Source organism: Ovis aries, chromosome 3, assembly GCF_016772045.2.
Source record: "Ovis aries strain OAR_USU_Benz2616 breed Rambouillet chromosome 3, ARS-UI_Ramb_v3.0, whole genome shotgun sequence".
Taxonomy (NCBI): domain Eukaryota; kingdom Metazoa; phylum Chordata; class Mammalia; order Artiodactyla; family Bovidae; genus Ovis; species Ovis aries.
This window is the reverse complement of record NC_056056.1, coordinates 193,819,022-193,842,691: the sequence shown is the minus strand read 5'-3', so window position 1 is coordinate 193,842,691 and position 23,670 is coordinate 193,819,022. Positions and strand designations below refer to the sequence as shown.

The window sequence follows — 23,670 nt, the reverse complement described above, 5'->3', positions numbered from 1 at the left end:
TGTTGATCTAGATTTAGAACAGCCAAAAACTCTTTAACTGATCCACCATACAGTATTTCCTTCCAATGTTGGTATAAATATTCATATTTTAATTACAATAATATTTGTAGGCAACAGCAATATAAAATACATCCTCCACTGTGACTAGCACACAAGACTACTGAGAATGATAAAAAGACAAATTGAAAATATCCAAAGAGTCTCATATTTAAATCTTTGAAGGCAGTTATAAATACCCACAGAAAATACCAGCAGAAATCAATTTTGCCAGACATATAGAGTGATACATGGAATAGGCAGATGATGCCCCTTTATTTAATTTAGTTTCCCAATTTTGAAATGCAGAGTCCAAGTTTTAATTAATATTTAATTTAAGGATTTTCATTTCTCAAAAGTTATTCCTGGATATGATCTATTTTCCCTTTAAATAATAAAATTGTCAAGATACTTGAAACAAAACAATGAAAAATCCGTGGATTATTAATATTAAGCACTCTCTGTCCCTCCTCATGTAGTGACTGGGCAACTAACGTAACATACTTCATTGGCTTTTCCAGTATATTTCCAGCAGCCCAGTTAACATGACTCAAAACTACTGGGAAAGACAGATGGAGAAAATCTGCTCTCCCTAAATATTATTTACTATTATTTAAGAGAATCCACCGGCAATGCAGGAGAGGGCTTTGATCCTTGGGTCAGGAAGATCCCCTGGAGAAAAGAAATGGCAACCCACTCCAGTATTCTCTGCCTGGGAGATCCCATGGAGAGGGGAGCCTGGCAGGCTACAGCCCATGGGATCACAAAGTCAGACACGATTGAGCAACTAAACAACAAAAGCTTAACATTATTTAAGCTTAGTGCCTTTGTATTAAGAAGCCCATTCTCTACAATCATGGACATGAAAAACGGTTACTGACTTACCTTTTGTTCTTCATATGCATCTTTCAAACAAACATAGTTTGTTACTGCTCTCATTGCTATTGGTAATTTTCCAATTGCCTTCAGATCAATAGGCTTTTTATGAGCAGATATGATGAGCGTGTTCATCCACCAGTAGGTTGCTTTTGACAATAAATTCACGAACGGTTGGAGAAACCTCACACCTAGATCCTGGAGGTCTTCAGGGGGCTTTACTTTCTGCGGATTCACGAAGAACACATATCTCTGTGATAAGAAAAATTCCAGAGTAACAATTAACCTAATTCTTTTTCCACACATTAAAAATAAATTTTAACCATTTTTACAAATTTCATTTCATGAGGCTAATCTTCATATTTTCATACTTCTTTGCATCCCTTTCTGAAATATTCTTTTGAGAAAAAAATTCCCTTTTATTGTGACTAGATTCTAGTTAAATTCCAGAATTTCATATTTAATACACTTAGGTGAATGTTAAAATATCAATTATTTCTTTAAAAGAGTTATCACTAAAAATCAGTCTTTCATGATATCCTTTCCTGATATTTCATATTTAGTCAACTAAATGAAGATTTTTACACTGTGCAGATTGCTTAAATGTTTTATCAACAACATTGTTGAGTCACTCTCTATTAATTTGTGGTCTGGCTGATGTTTGCTGTTTCCACTATCCATTGCAACATGTATCTTGCTATTCATAGCAAATTCAGACTGCTCTGACAGAAAATGAACATTGAAAAACAGGTCACTGGTATGTCACACAATGTAACAGGCAGTGTTATGTGAACAGGTTTGTAATCACAGACCAGGTATGAGATTTGATCATGTTACTTTGTTTATAAAGCTAGAGTTCTATCTATAGATGTTTCTTCATTAATGAAATGAAGAAAGTGGATTAAGTTATCTTCTTATCAGCTTGACATTTCTGAGAATACACTAGTTTGATTGAGCCAGGTTTGCTTTGGACCAATTACAGGTGGTGGAACTTCCTGATGAAGCCAGTTTAATCTATAATATGGACTAAGCATAATTGTTTGGCACATCCTAGGCACTCAATCAATATTTGCAAATGAATGAATAGATTCCAGGGTTATATTGAGATTTCTGGAAAATTAATGGTCTGAACTTAATAATTGCTCAACTTTATATTTGTGCACATAACTGATATATCATTGTATAGGCTCTTGAATACTAGAGAGCCAAGCTGACCATGATCTTTAATACTTGCTTCTGAACTCCAGTAACTAAACAAAAATTATGAGATACCCACTCTGACCCGAATGACATTGATCTCCACAGCCATCAAGAGTCCATTCAAAATGACCATTATGCCTGTGATGCAGAAACGCAGGTTTGATATTCCCCAACCAGACTGCCAATATTTGACCAGCTTTATGGTTTTTGTGATAAAGGCCATTACCCAGTACAGGAATAAGGCTGGAAAATTAAACAGAAAAAGAAAAGATACAACCCGTCACTGCTATTTTTAAAGATTTTACTGAACTCTCAATATAAATACAATACTTTTTAATAACAAAGACAATTTAAGATATTCTATTTTCAGATAATTTTGTTTGAATTAATCCAGATATGAACAAAGGCTGCAATCCCAACAGATGTGATATCTTAATCATTGCCAAACCTTATTGGCTAGAAGGAAGTCACAGGTCCACTCACACTCAAGGAGAGAGGATTATATAGTATGAACACCAGGCAGAGATAATGGAAGGGGTATTTTCACACCCTAAGATGTCTAGACATCTCCAAACATTTGGAAACTAAACAATACATTTCTAATTAACCATATGTTAAAAAAGAAATTACTGAGGAAGTTAGAAAATATTTTAACTAAATTATAATGAAAATACTGCAGATTAAAATTTTAGGAATTGTAACTTAAACAATACTGAGATGAAAATTTATAGCTTTAGGTATTTATTTTAGAAAAAAAAAAGATCCAAAATCAATGACCTAAAGTTTCCACCTTGAAAAGGTAGGGAAAGAACAATGAACAAAATGAAAAAATGAGAGATAACAGTAAAAAGCAATAAAACAGGAAAAGAATAATTGAGAAAATAAACCAATAAGGCTGACTTTTTTAAAAGATCAAGAAAACTGATAAGCCCCCAGCTAGATTGAGCAAGAAAACAACACAAATGACCAATATTAGGAATATAGGAAAAATTATCCCTATATCTCCTATGTACTTAAAATGGATAAATCAGGGAGTATCTTGAACAACTTTATGACAATAAATCAAAAAAATTTAGATGAAACAGAAATTTTCTCAAAAACTGTAATTATCAAAACTGACGTAAATAGAAACAGATACTCTGAAGAGTCTATAATAAAGAAATAAATTTATAATTTAAAATCCCTCCTTAGTTAAAACTCCAGGCCCAGATAACTTCACCGATGAATTTTACCGAATTTTTAAGAAATAAAATTAATCTCACACAATGCCCTTCATTAAAGAGAAATAGCGAGTATTTTCCAATTCATTTATGTATCCCAACATATAAAAACCTGGCAAAACTATTTTGAGAAAAAAAAAATATCCCTCATGATCGATGTGAAAACCCTAACAAATAAACTCTAGCAACATATAGCATGGATAACAAACCATGACCATGTGTGGCTTAGCCCAGTGTGCATGGCTGCTTAATCATTTGAAAAATCAATCAGTGAACACCAGCAGAAGCACCTTAACAGAAATATAACAGTTACAACTGATGCAGAAAAAAGTCTGTCAATAAAATACAATAGCTACTCATGATTTTTAAAAAAAGAAACCTCTGAGACAGCAAAGCTTTGCATAGCAGCAAACTTACTCACTTGATAAAGTCTTATATAAAAAGTCTGTATCAATTCTGTAATTAAGTACAAAAGATTACTTTTCCCCTAAAATCAGGAGCTAGATAAGGATTTCCTCTCACCACATTTATTCTGCATTTTACTAGAGATTCTCCCTAGTGCAATACAGCAAGAAAAATAAAAAAGAAAGCATAAAGTTAGAAAAGAAACAAATATAACTGCCTCTATTTTCAGATGGCATGTTTCTTTATGCAGAAAATCCCAAAAAACTTACAGAGAAATAAGTTAAAGTAATTTTAATTGTTTTTGAATTGAATTTCCAAAGTAGCAAGATGCAAGGTCAATATTCAAATCCAATTGCATTTATACAATGGCAGAACAATTGGAAAATAAAAATTTTAATACAATTCCATTTATAATAGCAATGGTAAAACAAGAAACCTAGTAATAATTCTTAGCAAGACATAAAAGACCTTTACATTAAAATTTAAACAATATTGCTACAAGAAATGAAAGATCTATAAAAGTAGATAATACACTGCAAGACTCGACATTTTTAAGATGTCATTTCGTCCCCCAAATTGTTCTGTTCATTCAGTGCAATCCCTATCAAAACCCCACCAGGGATTTTTTTTTCAGTAGAAATTGATAACCTGATTCTAACCTGCACATGGTAATGAAAAAGAATTAAACTATCTAAAGTAGTCTTGGGAGAAAAACAAAGAAAACAGCTATATAATCATAACACATGACTTCAAGACCTCCAAAGTTATGGTAATCAAGACAGAATAGTGATGACATAAGAGTCCATGAATGGATTAAAGGAATGGAAAGTATAAAGGCAAGAAATAGATTATATTTAAATAGGCACTTGCTTTAATCTTTTACCAAGGTCCCAAAGCAATCCAATGAGAAATGGAAAGTCTAGTATGCAGATGGTGCTCAAACACATAGAGGTACATTTGGAAAAAAAGTAACTTGCCACCAACCTTATATACCATCCACACAAATAACTTCAAATGGGTCACAGTCCTAAAAATAAAAACTGAAACTATAAAGAGTCTTAAAAAAAAAAAAAACAAGAATATACGTGGGAAATATATTTTGAGGGAAGGCAAAGATTTCTTAAGAGACAGAGCAGTAATTTTACATGAAAAGATAATAAATTATACCACATTAAAATTAAAATCTTCTGCTCATCAAAAGACCCTATTAAGTAAATGAGCTTGCAAGCCACAGACTGGGAGGGAAATATTCTTAAAACATGTGTCTAATGACACAAAATAGTGCTACAGCTGAATAATAAAAATGCAATCCCATAAAAAGTGGCAGGAGATATGAACAGGCACTTCACAAAGATAACAAATGGCCAATAAACTCATCAAAAGTGCTCAAGATCATTAGTCAGCAGGGAAATGCAGATTAAAACCGCAATGTGTTATTAGTAAACACCAGCATGGCTAAATTAGAAAGTCAAGATCTTCAAATGGATGTGAAACCACTGGAATTCCCGTACGCTGTTAGTGTGTGTAAAATAAACCACTGAGAAATGATCTAGTAGTTTCTCACAAATATAAACATTTATGTATTTACCCTCTGACCCGGCAATTCCACTCCTAGGTATTTACCCAAGAGAAATAAAACATATATTCACATACAAACACAAACGAAAAAAAACCCTTGCACATGAATGTTTATAGCAGCTTGTTTTTTTTCATGATAGGCAAAATCTGGAGACAGTCCAGGAGACTATTAACAAGAGAATGGGAAAACTGTAGTATATTTATGGAATATTTGCGGTATATAATGGAATATGACCCCAAAATCACAAGAACAAAATACAACTGAAACCACGTTATGGATGAACCTCCAAAAATTCTGCTGAGAGAAAGCAATCTTAGAAGAGTTTATACTGTATGATTCAATCTATGTGAAGTTCAACAACAGGCAAATCTAATCTACAGTGAGGAAAAATCAGATTAGATGTTCCGCTATAGAGATGAAAACAGGACTGATTAGTAAGGGGCACAAGAGAATTTTCAAGAATGATGGCAACACTTTAGATCATTACAGAGTTATACAGGTGTGTGCATTTAGTAGATTGAGATTTCTACACGTTGGTATATAAATTTTATCTCACAAAAAGAACTGCAAATATTTAACTTTAGCTAATAATGTGCATGCTGAAATAATTAGGAAGTGATGAATATCAATTCCTGCAACATACTTTAAAATGCATCAAAAAATTAGGATGAATTGATAGATGGATAGAAGAAAGTAGATATTTGATAAAATAAATAGAAGAAAATAACAGAATTTAGGTGGTAGGAAATGAGTATTCATATAATTCTTTCAATTTTCTGTATGTTTGGTGATGTTTATAGTGTAATGTTGGGACAAAATTACTAGTTCTGTGTTCTAAAAATGTGTGACTCTTCTAGATCCAAATATTCCTCCCTCATGCAAAGAGTTGACTCATTGGAAAAGACCCTGATGCTGGGAGGGATTGGGGGCAGGAGGAGAAGGGGACAACAGAGGATGAGATGGCTGGATGGCATCACCGACTAGATGGACATGAGTTTGAGTGAACTCCGGGAGTTGGTGATGGACAGGGAGGCCTGGCATGCTGTGATTCATGGGGTTGCAAAGAGTCAGACACGACTAACCGAATGAACTGAACTGAAAGTAAGGGAAAAGTTAGATGAGCTTTTAATTCTATAAGTCCTTTCATAAATATGATCAGATTATGCCCTCTGCCTTGTATCTACATAAAAATTTAGAGCAGGATTCTGACTGCATTTCTCTCAAAATTTTATTAAAATGCACATCTCCTTTCTAATCACATCTTAAAACTCTTATATCCTCATCAGTTTTTCAGAAACATTGTCCAGAGTATTGAATTCTCAATGTTACATTTATTTTTGCTGTTGCCTTTCTGGGCATCCACATCAAAAGATTTCTCTGATAATGTCTGCTTACCATGTTGAAACAAACAGCTTTCTATTAAGATAATTAGGATTTGGACAAGTCTTTTAAATTAATATTTAATTCTGACAACTTGTCTTTGTTTGATTACCTTTACCAAATCATATAACGTGATGCAACACAGAATTAAATAAACAGCACTTATCACTTATTCACATCAAATTTTGATGCCTGCTGGATATGCAAATAAAATATTTGCACGGTTTAATTATTCCTTTTCCTAATTGCAGTAGTCAATGTCATTGTCATTAAATAGCAATCAAACCAAATCCATAAACCTTAGAAAACTAAACATTCACACAAACACATACAATCTTGCCTACCATTTTAGAGGACACAGAGGCCCCTGCAGCCCTTGCATAATCCGTGTTCTGTAATCTTCATCTCAGCTTTCTGTATGAAAGTGTCCATTAAGGAATGCAAGGATGGATCAGAGTATTGTATTTATAACTATTTGGGATGAGTTCAATCATTTCAGCATAAAGCAGAATATGAAAGTCTCTGATTTCCACAGGACAAGAAGGCAAGAGAGGCTTAGAAAAAATAATGCTAAGCAGGATGCCAAGGTGAGGGGCTGTGCTCTGGGGGCAGCTGTTGCTCTGGACAGTATTGTTGTTAGCATACAATGGAGCACGCTCTGCTGCAAAGAGCCTCCCCCTGTGCCCCTATATCTGTCTCGACAGAAATCCCAAGAAGAGGGTGACATGCCCACAGTATCCATTATGAAAGACTTGGGTCTTTGGAAATGCCTCAAGACTCCCAAGCCAGAGTCAGAAATACGCAGAAATAGCCGAGGTGACTTGCTCTTTAGGTGTCCTGAGGGGATGGAGTTTTCACAGCCTAGAGCAATAAACAACTGACTTCATCTCCACATTGAATGGGAGACTAAAGAGAATTAATTATTATGGTTTTCCCATGCCTTCCAGTCCAACTGGTGATGAGAGCATTTACTCTAAGGAAAAAGAAAACCAAATAGTTGTTTGGGAAAAAACAACAACAGCACTTGATCATACTCACCTAAAAGTAACTTAGGAAAATTTGATGTTTCAATATTATGATAATATACTATGGATGTGGTGGTAGCAACAAATCCCATCACCGCAGGCATGAAGAGGTGGAGATGCCTCGACTCCCGCCGTCTACAGAGAGTGGTACAGCGTCAGTGTCTACAGCTGAAGGTTCCAGACAGTTTCTCATTTTTGCTTCCAGTTTTTTCATTAAAATGCTCCCTTACCAATATTTAAAATTCAGAATGAGGTATTTTATATACAGAATGCTAAGAGCACAAATAAGGAAGACCACCTTGAGTGCTCAGTCACTAAGTTGTATCTAACTCTTTGTGGCCCCATGGACTGTTGCCCGCCAGGCTCCTCTGTCCGTGGGATTTCCCAGGCACTGGAAAATGGTTTGCCATTTCCAAGGGATCTACCTGACTTAGGGATCGAACCTATGCCTCCTGCATTGGAAGGCAGACTTTTTACCAATGAGCTACTAGGGAAGCCCAAGGAAATATAATTCTGCTGAAAGGGTTTATCCTATCATGGAGGGTTAGATAAATACAGCTAAACAAAACATTATAAAGCTTACAACAAAAGTGAATAGATAGCTATTCCTATATTGAAGGACAGAACTGCTGAAATAATTTAACCTAAGGCGAGTAAAAACAATAAACTAAATATGAACTCTACTGTATGTGAAAGTACATTTATTCTTTTGATAGTTTTCCCAAATGTTATGGTCTTCAGTGGGTTTCCCTTATGGCTCAGCTGGTAAAGAATACTCCTGCAATGTGGGAGACCTGGGTTCAATCCCTGGGTTGGGAAGAACCCCTGGAGAAGGGAAAGGCTACCCACTCCAATATTCTGGCCTGGAGAATTCTAAGGACTGTATTAGTCCATGGGGTCGCAAAGAGTTGGACACAACTGACCGACTTTCACTCACTCACTCACTCCTGCATGGTCTTCAATGATGTCTCCATGTTCACTAATGCATTCAACACATGTATATGTTTGTTGGTCCAGACACTGCATTAGATTGTGGGATACAACAATGAACAAGATAAGATATAGTGTCTGTGGTCACAAAGTCTAGAGTGCTCTAAGAAGAACAACTAGAAACAAGAAATTATAACATAGGTGAAGGGACTGGGAAGTCATGAAGAACTAGTGCCTGAGACAGAGAAAGCCCTGAAAGAAGTGACTTCTACGCTGAGACTTTAAGAATGAGGAACTGCTACTCAGAGGAAGGATGGGAAGACTGCTCCAAGTGGAGAGTCTAGATATGTTCAAGGGCTGTGGTGCTGTTGTTTAGTTGCTCATTTGTGTCCGTCTCCTTTGCAACCACAGGGACTGTAGCCCACCAGACTCCTCTGTCCATGGGACTCTCCAGACAAGAATACTGGAGTGGGGTTGCCATTTCCTCCTCCACTGGATCTTCCCGGCCCAGGGATCGAACCCATGTCTCCTACATTGGTAGGCAGATTCTTCACCACTGAGCCACCTGGGAAGCCCATACATTCAAGGGTACTTGGAGCAATTCAGTGTGACTGCAAGGACATGACACTTCATTCTGAGGGCAACAGAGAACTTCAGTTAGATCAGAAATATGCCAGGCCAATGTGCAGAAAGCCCTCAATTCCATTTGTATTAAAAATGCCATACAGCTAAACATGTACATTTTCTCAAATGATTTAAATGTATTAGTATACAAGTGATATCAAGAAGAAAGTAAGTACTCTGAGAATGCAGGAAAGAGAAACAATTTAGGAAGGTCATATCAGAAGAGGTACAGCTGACAATGGGAACTGAAATATAAAAAGGGAGCCACTCACCAGGAAACTGGTGGAAGAGCACGTAATAAGCAGGGAAAAGAATGGGCAAAATTCCAAGCAGTTTAATGTCGCTTAAATAGAAAGTCTAAGTTTGGATATATTCTGAAAGGTATGGTAAGGAGCTGAAATCTAATCTTGCAGAAAACACGAATACTTTAACAAGGAAGTGGTACCATCAGATTAGGGTTTTAGAAACAGATCAATCTGGTAGTAGTACGGATAATGGAGTTGACAGGTAATATGTGTCTGAGGTGAGAGGAGAGACACAAAGGAAAGTAGTCAGGAAACTATGGGGAGAGGCCTGATGAGAGATGATGAAAGCCCAAGTTAAGCTTTGCCAGCAGTAACATGGAGGAAATAATACCTTTGGAAAAGACTGTCAACATGGATAGTACTTTTAACAGTGTTTGAGTATGAGTGTGATGGTGATGGCTATGGGCAGAAATCCCCAGGGTGCTTGAGTCGATGATGGTACGACCAAATAAGATTTTGAGAGGAAAAGCCCATTGGAGAGAGGAAGCTAATATGTTTCAACACGAATGTGTGGATTGTGAAGGTTTCTAATAAATCTGCAAAAGAAGCTGTCTTAACAGGCAAGTGTATGCAGAGATTTGAAGTCACGAATACTGAGAGGATAATGAATATGTGATAATATTATGATCATGTAAGAGTTGGCTTACAAAACACCAACCACCTCCCAGAAATAGTTCAAATAATCAAAGAGAAAAAATAGGAAATAAATATTTCATCAGTAAAAAATTTAAAATGCTTCTGCTGCTGCTGCTGCTAAGTCGCTTTAGTCATGTCCGACTCTGTGTGACCCCATAGATGGCAGCCCACCAGGCTCCCCCATCCCCGGGATTCTAATACTCTTTAATTATTAAAGAAAAGAAAGAATAAAAAAATAATATTTAGAAAATTTTAAAATAAGTATATTACCTGTGATGGCCTATATAATGCAGTTTAAAACCATACCCAGAAGAAAATTTGTAATCTTAAACAAATTCAATAAGAAATTATTATAATTAATAAGTTAAGTGGTCAATTCAAGTTATCTTGAAAAAGAATACCAATCATCAGTAAGGAAGGCAGCAATGAAGGATTAATAAAGACAGCAGAAGCTACAGTAAGGTTTATGTTTATAGTTTTTCTTTTTTAGTGATTTTTAACCATACTAGTACTTTTATTAAGATTCCTTTCATAGTGTTGCTGCTCTCCTTACAAAATAGTATAGGTTTTGAGGGTGCCCCAAACTCTATTCTTTCCTTTAACTTCTACTCTTTTTTGGAGAAGGGAATGGCAATCCAGTCCAGTGTTCTTGCCTGGAGAATCTCATGGACAGAGGAGTCTGGGGAGCCACAGTCTACGGGGTTGCAGAGGGTCAGACACAACTGAATGACTAATACTATACTACACTACTATTTTTAGAGAATAATTTGCAGACTTCACTATTCTGGTATATATAATCAAATGGTAGATATACAGTATTGAAGCATATACATCCCATTATGGTAGAAAATCTTTAGTCGGGAAAGTTCAAGAGAAAACCAAAAACTATATATCACAGAAAACAAACAATTTCAAAAAAGAGAAAATGGTGGAAAATAAAAACCAAAATGAAAACACAGTAATAGTGATGTTAATGCACATTTTTATAATTTGAAGAAAAGTAAAAAATAATCAACACAAGGACTTGAGTAATCCAATCAGTAAATTCTTAGTGCTTATTAATTATATTAATTAACCAAATATTTGACTATCTTGAAAAATTCCCAAAGGCATCCATTTAATGAATGACATGCTTTAGTAATAAACTAATCAAATTATACTGAAGAGCAAACTAAAAATGATTCCTAGGCCTAGAAGGGTTTCTCCACCAGAATCACAAATTATTTAGACAGAAGTAAAAAAGAGAACACTTCTTATGAAAACCCGTGTAAAACAGGATGTTTCAAAAGAAAAATCAATAGCTTTAATATTTATATTACTATTAATTTTAAAAATCCAATATTCAATTAGGAAAGTCTTTGCATTATTTCACTCATAGTGAAACTACAGTGAACATCTGTGGTATTTTAAGTAAAAAATAGTTCATAAAGTTTTGTTTTAAAAAAAAGAAAGAAGGAAAGAAGGAAGGCATAATCAGCAGGGTCTTAATATAATAAGTGTGTTAAATACTGGAAGATGTCTTTTTTTTTTTCCCTTGTCTTGCCTTATAGCTTGCAGGGTTCTTAGTTCCCTGACCAGGGATCGAACCCATGCCCCCGGCATTGGAATGTGAAGTCTTAACCACTGGACCGCCAGAGGAGTCCCTGAAAGATGTCTTTTTAGGAGTTCTGGATGAAAAGGGCAAGGATAAGAGTCTGTAGCTAAAGAATGGGAGAGGGTACACAAGATCAAGAGCGTATTTCTACTTGTTTTAAGCACAGGTCTCTTGCATCACTACCACTATGAAACAGGTTTCCCCCATAACCTCATTATTAGCACAGCCTCTGTCCTAAAGTCTCTGAACCTACACATCAACCATGAGTCTGGAAAGGAGGAGCCATCTCTCCCTACTTGATGTCAAGTTTTTAGGACTCATGGGACTTCTACTATCTTCCACTTTATACAAACACATAACCACATGGAGAGTCAGCCCATATGGTAAGGGAATTAAAAAATGAAGGCTAAAATTGGCTATGCTAATACAGCATAATATAAATATGCCAAAGAGTTGTAAGCAATTCTCAATAAAATAATGGCTGATAAGCTTCTAAATGCTTGGAGAGGAGACTTAGGGTCTTTAATTTTCCTTTTCATCAGAAACCAAGATGTGCACATAAATGCAAAGAACTGTCATAAAACATTACAAAATAGATGGCTCCATGACAAAAGTCTCCAAGTTTCACCCCTTGTTAATTGCAACAGAAAAACATAAACAGATGTCAGGCGAGGTTCTTATTAGATTAGAAGAAAACGAGTTTTGAAGCTTTCATTTCATAGACTTTAGAGATCTTTTCCTGTCAATTCTTCAATGAAATATACACCATTTAGCATAATTTCATAATTGAAGTTTTCCTAATACTTGAGTTTATTTTCTATTATTACGTAGTAAAAATATTATCATGCATTATGTTCAGCTTTATAAATAGAATTCATTACATTCTGCTTGATATAAACATCTTTTATAAAAAAGACAAAATTCCTTTAAAAATAAGGGTTTTATAACAAATCATGATTTTGAAATAATTATGTACTCTGCCTCAATTTGTAGTTATACCTTCATTGATTCTCAGATTCTTTTAATGCCTGCCTCATCTATCTCTGCAGTTTTACAAAATAAACAGAAATATCTGAGAACTGGTTATATATTTGTACATAAATACATTAGACTTGGATGGCAAGGAGATCAAAACAGTCAATCCTAAAGAAAATCAACCTTGAACATTCATTGGAAGGACTGATGCTGAAGCTGAAGCTCCAATACTTTGGCCACCTGATGCAAAGAGCCAACTCATTGGAAAGGACCCTGATGCTCTTAAAGATTAAGGGCAGGAGGAGAAAGGGGCAACAGAGGATGAGGAGGTTAGATAACATCACCAACTCATTGGATATGATTCTGAGAGATAATGAAGGACAGGGGAGCCTGGCATGCTGCAGTCCATGGGGTCGCAAGGAGTAGGACACAACTTATCGACTGAACATCAACAACAAATATGCCAGTATACAGACAGTCATTCTTACCATTTATATTTGTTTTGAAAAATAAGATTATCATTGAGGTGTTTAAATGGAGAAAACTTTCTGCTAGCGCTATGTAGATAAAAAACGAAAGCATAGCAATGAGCACAAACCCCAGAGATCTGAACTTGTGTTAGCAGAGAAAGAATACAGTACAGAAAACACGGGACAATATGCATGTTTATCCTGTAAAAAGGGTGACTGCTGTGGCGCCTGATAAGTTATAACCAAAAAGTTAAGGCTGACTTGGTATGCTCTTAGCTACTATCTTTATCAACATGTCCACTAGGATAGCGTAATCCCATTAACTAAATGGAGTCACTTACGAATCTGAAACAATGCCTTCCGCTATTTCACAAACATGCACAAACAGGAGGGCAAATGTCAGGATCCATCTCAGGTTGTGTCCAGGAAAATGAAGCCATGTGTTGTGATGAATTTGTACCTTCGAGCTTTGACTCCCCCACCCTGAAAAAAGGAGGAAAAGGTAAAGAAATAAAGAATTAATTATAATCATGGAAATAATCTACATTGTGATATGCTTTGCAGATCGGGGAGGGGGGATCCTAAAACCTTATTCCTTTCTAGAGTAGCAACAGAAATCTTTCTCTATTTTCATTATGTTAAAAAAAAAAAAAAAAGGAATAATTTCAAAGGATTTTTCCAAGCTTGCCCTAAGCTAACACACCAACTTTGCCGTCTAGCTCAGGAATAGCAAACTCTGGGTGACAACCTGGTTATTTCATGCTCATCACAATTCTTACTGACAGATCTCATTCATTCAAAAGAAAAATAAATTAATGATGATGTTAATACAAGCAATTCAAAGTCTCAAATCTTTCAAAAGATGGGATCTGTGGGAGGCCTAACCAAAAAAAATAAAATGGCCATACTTGGTGACAAGATTCAGGGCCCACTGGCTGTGTCAACTCTTACTCACATGCATGTCATGGAGTAAAAATGATAACCCATGACTCAGCCAGCACCGTTCAATAATGCTACTGACATTTTCTGAAAGAAAGCTAAAGCTTTGTTCATTGATGAGATTTTAAGGAGGCTCAAAAACATTACTGGTTCACTCTTAGCTCTTCATTGAAGAAAAAAACTAAGTTACCAGGTTATATGTTAGAAAATGTTGATGGTTTCCCCTCAAAAACAGCACAATGCCAACTCATATATGACATGCTAAGACCCTACTTCTGTCTCTTGTCTCCGCTGTTTTTTTTTCTTCCTCTCAATTTTTCAACTATAGAGAAGTCCCATAAACTTCAAGAATGAACAGGGTTGGGAGGGGTATGACTGCTGAAAGTACTGAAGGAAGAAATTTCTGTTTCTGGACAAAACGGACCCCTGAAGCATTCTTTGAAAAGAATACTGATTCATCTCTAAATTGTTCCCAAAAGCACTTCATTATTTGAAAATTAGTTACATTTAACACATTCTACTATAATTTATGTTATTAAACTCTTCCAGGCAGGTTCTGGCTTTCTTTGCATCACTATAATTTTCCTTATACCTGATACTTCTTTGAGATTTATTTGTGATTTCTCACTAACCCAAATAGCCAACATTATGAATAGTCTGCATTGTTAGCCATTTCTCTTTGACAATGTTAATTTCAATTTCACTTGATTCAAATACCCTTTTGCCAGCTACTGTGTCCCATTGGAGAGATGCGAACAACACTGCCATAACAATTGCTCTCAATAAGTTAACTGGATGTCAGAAAGGAATTATTAACCATAGAAATACAATAAAAAAGAATGTTCTACTTTGGTAAGTAGGTTACTTACCAATGAACAATATTGGGAAAGTGATAAACAGCAGGAAGACATGAGGAACCAGGTTAAGGGCATCCACAAAGCAGGGATTTTGTAACACACCATCATAGATATTATAGGAAGAAATGTTGTTACCGCAGAATGAAAGGCTCATTTCTTCTTATATAGTTCACTCTAAAAGGGAGAGAAAGGAAGAAAAGCCTCTTACTACAAAATTCTCCTTCATTAAATCATAGCCTTGGTGGTGGTGGTTTAGTTGCTAAGTCGTGTCAGACTCTTATGACGCCGTGGACTGTGGCCCGCCAGGCTCCTCTGTCCATGGGATTTTCCAGGCAAGAATACTGGAATAGGTTGCCATTTCCTTCTTCAGAGGATCTTCTGGACCCAGGAATCAAACCCGGGCAGACTCCTGCATTGCAGGCAGATTCTTTACCAACTGAGCTATGAGGGATACAGCCTTAAAGAGGTATTATTTCATAAAATTAACCCCCTCTATCTTTGTAGCTGAAGAAATAAGAAATCTTTGTGGTCAAAGTTATTTGAGAGTTACTTAGAAAGGCCTTATACATCCTATAAGGTCCACTTGTCAGTAGTTTTTTTCCTGATTAAAATATTCCATTTTAATTTGGAAAATACATTATAATTGATATCTACCAATAGCGCTACCTTCAAGGAGTGTTTGTCTAAATAAATTATCAAAAACCAAAAATGGCTGTTTATCCAGAAAAAGGAGGGGGAAGATGAAACTGACTGAAAAGTCAAAATGCTGTAATATCAAATCCTGTCCCATGGTAATTCATTGAAAATGGTTTCACAAACAACTTCAGCTGAACACAATTTACTGTAGCATTTCATTCACTGCAGGAAATAGTAATACCAAGACAGCAATGTGGAGTCCACCAGCATACAGCCTTTCTCTGAACAACAGTAAAATCAAGTGTTAAAGACCAATTAAATATAATTCAAGTGACAAGATAATGAAACTACACAGGTCCCAGAATCAGACAATATTTTTACATGAAATGCACTCTACTCGAGTTTTGGAACAAAGGATGCCTTTTTATTGGAGAGCTGCATTCTATCAGAGGAGACATGGACAAGCTGGGAGAAGAGACAGAGGACAAGATTACACACGGTCTTCTTAGCCACTGTGGGAGACGGAGCTTCTGCTCTGGCTTCTACTCTGAATGCAGTGGAGCCACTGAAAGGGTGGAGATGAAACGAGTGGCAAGCTCTGACTTACATTTTAAATGAATTCTTACTACCGTGAAATGCCATCAAGAGTTTTAGAGTTCGGAAAACTTTACAATGCCTACCATTTAGTCGCTCAGTCGGTTCTGACTCTGCGACCCCATGCACTGCAGCACACCACGGACTGAGCAGTCCCCCTCATGGACTGCAGCACTATTTATTTAGCACCTACTAAACTCTTCGAACTTTGCATATACCATTTAAGCTCTCAGAACAATGAAGCAATATCTGTGGAGCTCTTCAAATTTTACAGATGATGATCTGGGTGTTCAGATGGGTTCAGTAACTTCCCAACCAGCAGAGTAGCTGGAACCCACACCCATATGTGTCTGACTATAAACCATGTTCATTCACTTCATCATATAGCTCCCGACTTATATTTTTTAAAGAAATTTCTTATCTATCATTTTAAAATAAGTAGTATTTTATGATTTCCACCCCCCTGGACTTTGCTTCTTTTCCATATTTATGCCTCCCTGGATTCTGAATTAGATTATTCAAGGTTGGCAATGATTTGGATAACTAAAGTGGTACCTCATTCTCTCTTCCCTTTCATTCATAATTGATTTAGCAATGGTCACGAATCATATAGTTTCCTAGAAAGAAACAAAGTATGTTATACAGAAAAGATAGGCAGCAGCAGGCAAACTACTGGAGAAACCAAATTTTAAACAAAATTTTTATAAAACATATGAATAGAAGGACTAGTTAGAAAGTCTGTGTGTTGACAATCTGTCAATGGTCATATGGAATTCTTCTCATACATTATTTCTGGTAATACTTTTTTATATGCTCTCTAGTCAAGACCTTTTATCTTCTTTTTTTAAAAAATGTTATATTTTTAAAAAACCTCAAGATCAGCTTATACACTTGCCAAATCCTTACCAACTGTTAAGATTCTAAGCTTAATAAGAGAATCAAAAGGACTTGAGCTTTTTAAACTATCAATAAAATGGAAATTCTGAGTTTTATAATTACATGTTAGATATTTCTGATAAAAATAGAGGGAACAGAAACTGAAAAAAAAATGGCTTGTAATGGAATTTTTAAGACTATTTCCTTTACTTAATAGAAATGATAAAAGGAAACTTTAAGCTCACTTAATTGAAAGGCACGAATAAACTGTTTCCTAGAACTAACTGGGAAATTCTTTTTGCCTTTTTTTTTCTTTGCTTACTTTTTTTTTTTTTTCCTCATTGCATGTGCATGCTCAGTCTTGTCTGACTCTTGTGGCCCCATGAACTGTAGCCCGCCAGGCTCCTCTATTCATGGGATTTCCCAGGCGAGAATACCAGAATAGGTTGCCATTTCCTTCTCCAGGGGATCTTCCTGACCCAAGAACTGAATCTCCTGCATCTCCTGCACTGCAAGTGGATTCTTTACCTCTTGAGCCATTGGGGTTTCCCAGTTTTCTTAAACTAGTTTTAAAATGTTATTGAAAGTTATAGCATTTCAGTGCTATATTCAATGCTAAAACTTGATATTTCATCATGATCATTAAGGCAGTTGCTAAAATATAATTTGAATTTGCAAAAAACATATATATGTGTATATATACATATATACTTAATTAGCTATAAGTACTGCCTGCTGGTTATCTAATCAATCCTGAAACCTACCAATTGAGTAACCTTTGGATAAATCTGTGTAACTGTGGAAAGAAAATATCAGAGAAGCACAATAACCTGAAAAAGTCCAAGAACATTTTTAGCCATGCACTTGATGTCTGGGACTTCAGGCATTAATTAAGTATAAAAATATTTATTGATGCTGACGGTGCAACTTGGGCACCAGGAATTCAACAGTGCACATGGCAGAAACAGTCCCCATGGTCTTAGGCTGTATAAATCAGACTAGACAAAACCCAGTATAATGTAAAAGTTATGATTCAAAAAACCTGGGAAATACATAATGACATAATCTCACTAAAGTGCATATGGGTAGAGTAAAAACTTTAGAATGCTGTTTTCCTTCTGCCATAATCTTAAACCTCACATTTCCCCTTGGCTCCCAATCTGCTCACTGTCTCTTACTGCATCTCTCCTTTTGCTTCTTCTTCTGGCTCTTCTTTCATCTTCTTCCCCTTGCCCCTTAGTCCCCTCCTCCAGACACCTAGCCTGCATGTGGCATACTTTTAACAGCCAACTCTTCTTACAACTCAACATGAATAAAGACAGGGAAAAAGTAAACTTATTGTAGACCTGTTCACGTTATTTGTGTTCACCTGAGGCATTTTATTAAATCAGGATTTTTAAACTAATCTTTATATCTCAAACTATCATTCAGGGTTTCCCTCCTGGAACCCAGGTTAAGTTGGGGATACTTTGGGAAGGTATAAATTGCTGCTCTCCCCAGATAAATGCCCTGACATGACACCCGACAGCCCCGCCCCTTCCAGCTTTCTAGTTCAGCCAACACTGACAGGCCCCAGCATCAAAGAGGAGAGAGAGGGAGGCAGGCCAGAGACGAAGACAGGCCATTTTTCTCCCCATAAACATAAATCCACAGAAAGACGTTCAAGTGTTTATGACAGTCGATAGGATTGGAGAATTTGACCCAGCAAACTTGAAACACAAATACCAAAAGTGAAACTCTGGTTACAGGAATGGTCTGTAGAACAGATCTTTCTACAGGTCTTGATGACCAAACTCATGATTTCATGGAGACTACCCTCAGGGTTCTTGTGCCTTGAAATGCACCTTATAAAGTTCCACACCCTCAGGACTGAAAACATTTGGATTCAGTCAATGAATATAAAATAAAGTGAAAACTAGCACTCTTCACTGTTCACCCAGAAAACAGTATCAGCTCTGATGGAAGAGTAATCACAGAGAATTTAACAAGCTAGTGACCCCTGAAGAAAGCACACTAAATGCAATATAAAAGCTTTCATTCTCACACACAAAAAAACTCATCCTTTACTTATTCAGAGATTAACCAAATTACACTGTGAGACAGAAACACGATATTTTAAAGAACTTATTCAGGGCTTTATCATCATCTCGGGTATACTCAGGATCGGATCACTCAGGAAAACCAATGTATTTAATAATAAGTTATTTGAAGTTATTCAGTCCATGGTTTATAAAACATGAATTAAAAGATATTGGTCTATTTATCTATGAACTACAGAATCAAGCAGGAAATCATCAGCAAAAAAGGACAGACATCTGATTTAGTGTCTGATCTCAACGCACCCATCAAAGTTCTGTTGCACAGCAAAGGAAATGTTGGAACTACTTAAGCAGATGAGATTCCTTACACAGACACTCCAGTGGCCTTTATTAAAAAAAAAAAATCCCAATCTGTAGAAATAAAGCAACAAGTAGATACCTTGGGTAATCGCTTGACGCTGCTTCAAACCCCCACTGGTGCACTTGCTTTACCTTCAAAATACCAGCTTCCTACTCTGTCTTTAAGTATAAATTTCAAAGCCGGACACAGAACTCCTACAAAGCAAAGAGGGACAGAAATTAAGCAGAAAGTTACTTCGTGAACAAGACGGGAAACATCTAAAAGGGAAAACAAAACAAAACACAATTGTATTAACTCTTTGCACTTTATCCACTTGGTTTAAGCAGGAGCCAGCCAGAGTTTTCAAAGTACAGCTGGAAACCTGATCCCCACGCCCTCTCTTCCCCAGGGCTGGGGCCCGGTCCCTTCAATCCTAGAAATAGAGACGGCGAAGCGCTGTGAGAGCGCGCTGGAGCCTTCCTCTTGCGGTTAGATCAAAATCGACTACTGAGGGTTATCCTTGAAACTCTTGAAATGAGATTTATGAAAAAGACACGGACTCACTCACCCCGAAGCCAGCGCTTTCCTTCCCCTGGCCGAAGCGCGCCGGGCGCCGAGCAGATTATTTTTAGGGCGGTGGGTGATCAGCTGCTGCCTCCTATCGAGTTTCTGGATTGCACACACTGCTCTGGGCTGGGGCGGACGCGGCCACTCCGAGGCAGGAAACTGAGCAGAAGCCCCGAGCGCAATGCCTGGGACTGGAGACCCTCCCCACCCCCGCTCGGCCCAGCCGTCCGCGCCCGAACCACAAACTTGGGGCGCGCCTGACAAGGACTTTAAGAGTGATGTGCGCCCCTCTGCAACTCATTAGACACCGAAACTTACAATCTACGATTCCGTTATCCCCAGATAACGGGGGTGGGGGGAATGACTAACCTTAGTATACCCAAAGTCATTTGCACTTGTAATTTCCCCACCCCCTAGGCTCTGCTTGCGCCCTTTTAGCAACCACGTAAGGAAGCGGATTTGGGGGTTTCACTATTTCGCTTCCTGAGCTGATCGGGAAAATGAAGGGCTCACTTCACCCGGAGCAGCCGGCTGCCAGGCTGGATTCGTGCTGTGCGAATGTCTCACCTTGCAAAGCAGGCTCCGGCTGAATAATTAGGCAAACAGTGTTCTGTGCCCGGCATCGCGCTCCCAAAAGGGAACCCTTAACCCTCGCCCCCCGAAACTGGGGCTTTTTCTTCCTACCACTGTTTTACAGACAGTCACTCTCACTCTTGCCCCCCTCCCTCACTCAGAGAGATCGCAAAGTCTCAAGGCGATCACGTGTTTAAAATACACTCACCCCACAAGATCTAACACCGCCGCCCCCCTTCTTGATGCAAGCGGTAAACTTCGTCCCAGGCAACCATTGTAATGAACACTCGCTCTTATCAGGGGTCATCGCGCTATCAACTAAAAATAACCATTGTTTTTGTCAACTGTTTCGATCTGATAAAGGATGGTCAGCCCGGGGTGGGAGGTGGCGGGGGAAGGGGGATCGGGTGCGGGGGAGGGAGCTGAGGCCTCCAGGGCTTGGTGCGCGACCCCCGAGGGGCACAGCTCCAGGGCTGCGGGCAGCCGGAGCTGGTCCCCAGACCCGAACCCCAAAACCTGGCGACCGCTCCGACTCAGGAGCAGAGCGTCCTCTTTCCTGCCAGCCCCGGGCTTTCCCCCCGGGCGCCTCCCGCTCGGAAGGTCCTTGCGTCCCCTAGTGAGGCCTGGCCTCCGCCAGAGATTGAATCTGGAAGCCGCGGCCGCTATGGGTCTACGAGGACTCGAGGGGCGGCGCCCGGGAGGGTTCTAGAGACTCCGGGCCCGCGGACTTTGAAAGCTTGGCTAGCACAGCCTGAAGCTGTTAGCCCAGACTCAGGCGCAAGGAGAGAGCGTGATTCCAGGATGGGATCCGGGGAGTGTGGCTGGAACCCAGGGATCCGGTGAACAAGCCGCTAGGGGAACCAGAGGCTCCCAGCGCATCTAGGGAGAGCGAATTGGAATTGAGGGGGTGCAGATAGTCCCAAGAGACAGACTCTGAGTGTGACCACACAAAATCTAGTTGACTATATATATAGAGAGAGATAGCAAGGAGATCAAACAAGTCAATCCTAAAGGAAATCAACCCTGAATACTCATTGAAGGGACTGATGCTGAAGCTCCAGTACTTTGGCCGCTTGAAGCAAAGAGCCAGCTCATTAGAAAAGATCCTGACGCTGGGAAAGATTGAAGGCAAAAGAAGAGGGAGACGGAGAATGAGTTGTTGGATAACATTACTGATTCAATGCACATTAATATGGACAAATTTCAGAAGTTAGTGAAGTACAGGGAGGTCTGGTGTGCTGTAGTCCATGGGATTGCAAAGTGTCGGACACGACTTAGCGACTAAACAACAAATATATATATATATATATATATATATATATATATATATATATATATATGCATGCTAACGCTAAGATACTCCAGTCGTGTCCAACTCTTTTGGGACTCCATGGACTGTAGACCACCAGGTTCCTCTGTCCATGGGATTCTCCCAGTAAGAATATTGGAGTGGGTTGCCATGCCCTCCTTTAGGGGATTTTCCCTACCCAGGGATCGAACCCACATCTCTTATGTCTCCTGTATTAGCAGGTAGGTTCTTTGGAGAAGGAAATAGCAACCCACTCCAGTATTCTTGCCTGGAAAATCCTATGGACAGAGGAGCCTGGTAGGCTACAATCCATGGGGTCTCAAAGAGTTGGACACGACTAAGCGACTTCACTTTCTTTCTTTCTTTCTTTACTGGACTGTGAAGAAGGCTGAGCACTGAAGAATTGATGCTTTTGAACTGTGGTGTTGGAGAAGACTCTTGAGAGTCCCTTGGACTGCAAGGAGATCCAACCAGTCCATTCTAAAGGAGATCAGTCCTGGGTGTTCTTTGGAAGGAATGATGCTAAAGCTGAAACTCCAGTACTTTGGCTACCTCATGCGAAGAGTTGACTCATTGGAAAAGACTCTGAGGCTGGGAGGGATTGGGGACAGGAGGAGAAGGGGAAGACAGAGGATGAGATGGCTGGATGGCATCACTGACTCAATGGATGTGAGTGTGAGTGAACTCCGGGAGTTGGTGATGGACAGGAAGGCCTGGTGTGATGTGATTCATGGGGTCGCAGAGTTGGACACGACTGAGCGACTGAACTGAACTAAACTGAGTGCCACCTGGGAAGCCCTTCCCCATCTCACTGCTGCTGCCGCCTTAATTCATGATCTTCATGTCTCTCTAAGACTATTTTGATGCTGCAAACTGGTGGTTCTGTGGCTGAACTGTCCTCCTCCCCCTTTCTACCACATTTTCCAGACTTATCTTTGTAAAGATCTAAACATGGCCTTCCTTCCCAATCTCTCAAAGTGTGTTCCACTAATGACCTGCGCCAGAATTCGAAAGCATCAGTTCTTTGGTGCTCAGGCTTCTTTATGGTCCAGGTCTCACATCCATACATGACTACTAGAAAACCCATAACTTTGACTCTACAGGACTTTGTCACCAAAGTGATGTCTCTGCTTTTAATACTCTGTCTAGGTTTCTAAATCAAAAGCCATAAGAAAAGTGAATTCTTTGGGTCAGAAACTAATCACTAGTTTCAGTGGAAATATTATTTCCAGAAGACTGCTGGCCTCTCACAGTTTTGGTAGCCTACAACTCAGTAGGCAACTTACACTGCTGTGTCTGCTTCAGTAACACTTACCAGGGCTTGTTTCTTATGCTTCTCCAGCTTTCCATACTTACTCGCCAAGCTTTTCCTTAGAGTCATCCTCAAAATTTAAGGGAAGTGAATGTATACCTTCATAGACCTGGCAGTTTAATCCAAAGAGGTCCCCCATAGAGTCAAAATTTCTTATCGTCTTATATTGCAACTTAAAAATGTATACAAATTTTGCATTTTATCCTGTAATCCCCACCACCACCAAGAGCCATATCCATTTTCTAAATCAGTTGTTATTGTTCAGTCACAAAGTGTTGTCCAATTCTTTGCAGTTCCATGGAGTGCAGCACAGCAGGCGCCTCTGTCCTACACTATCTCCCAGAGTTTGCTCAAACTTATGTCCATTGAGACA

The 23,670-nt window shown here is 38.4% G+C and overlaps 1 protein-coding gene across 9 annotated transcripts in view; it reads right to left on the bottom strand.

The window, feature by feature from the left end:
• The window catches only part of ABCC9 (ATP binding cassette subfamily C member 9), a 169,795-nt gene extending 149,026 nt beyond the window's left edge, over window positions 1–20,769 (bottom strand). For 4 of the 9 annotated variants that reach the window (XM_042247429.2, XM_042247428.1, XM_042247432.2 and 1 more), the window contains exons 1-7: window positions 20,105–20,166; window positions 19,636–19,751; window positions 15,064–15,225; window positions 13,597–13,738; window positions 7,735–7,856; window positions 2,189–2,355; window positions 922–1,164 (exon numbers count right to left, since the gene is read on the bottom strand). In XM_042247429.2, coding sequence (XP_042103363.1) covers window positions 922–1,164; window positions 2,189–2,355; window positions 7,735–7,856; window positions 13,597–13,738; window positions 15,064–15,205 — 816 coding nt within the window. In that variant the 5' untranslated portion in view covers window positions 15,206–15,225; window positions 19,636–19,751; window positions 20,105–20,166. Of the gene's footprint in view, window positions 1–921; window positions 1,165–2,188; window positions 2,356–7,734; window positions 7,857–13,596; window positions 13,739–15,063; window positions 15,226–19,635; window positions 19,752–19,852; window positions 20,167–20,670 lie in introns of those variants that run through there. The other 5 variants (XM_060413319.1, XM_060413318.1, XM_060413322.1 and 2 more) reach the window with 2 other exon arrangements.
• Window positions 20,770–23,670: the final 2,901 nt, after the last annotated feature.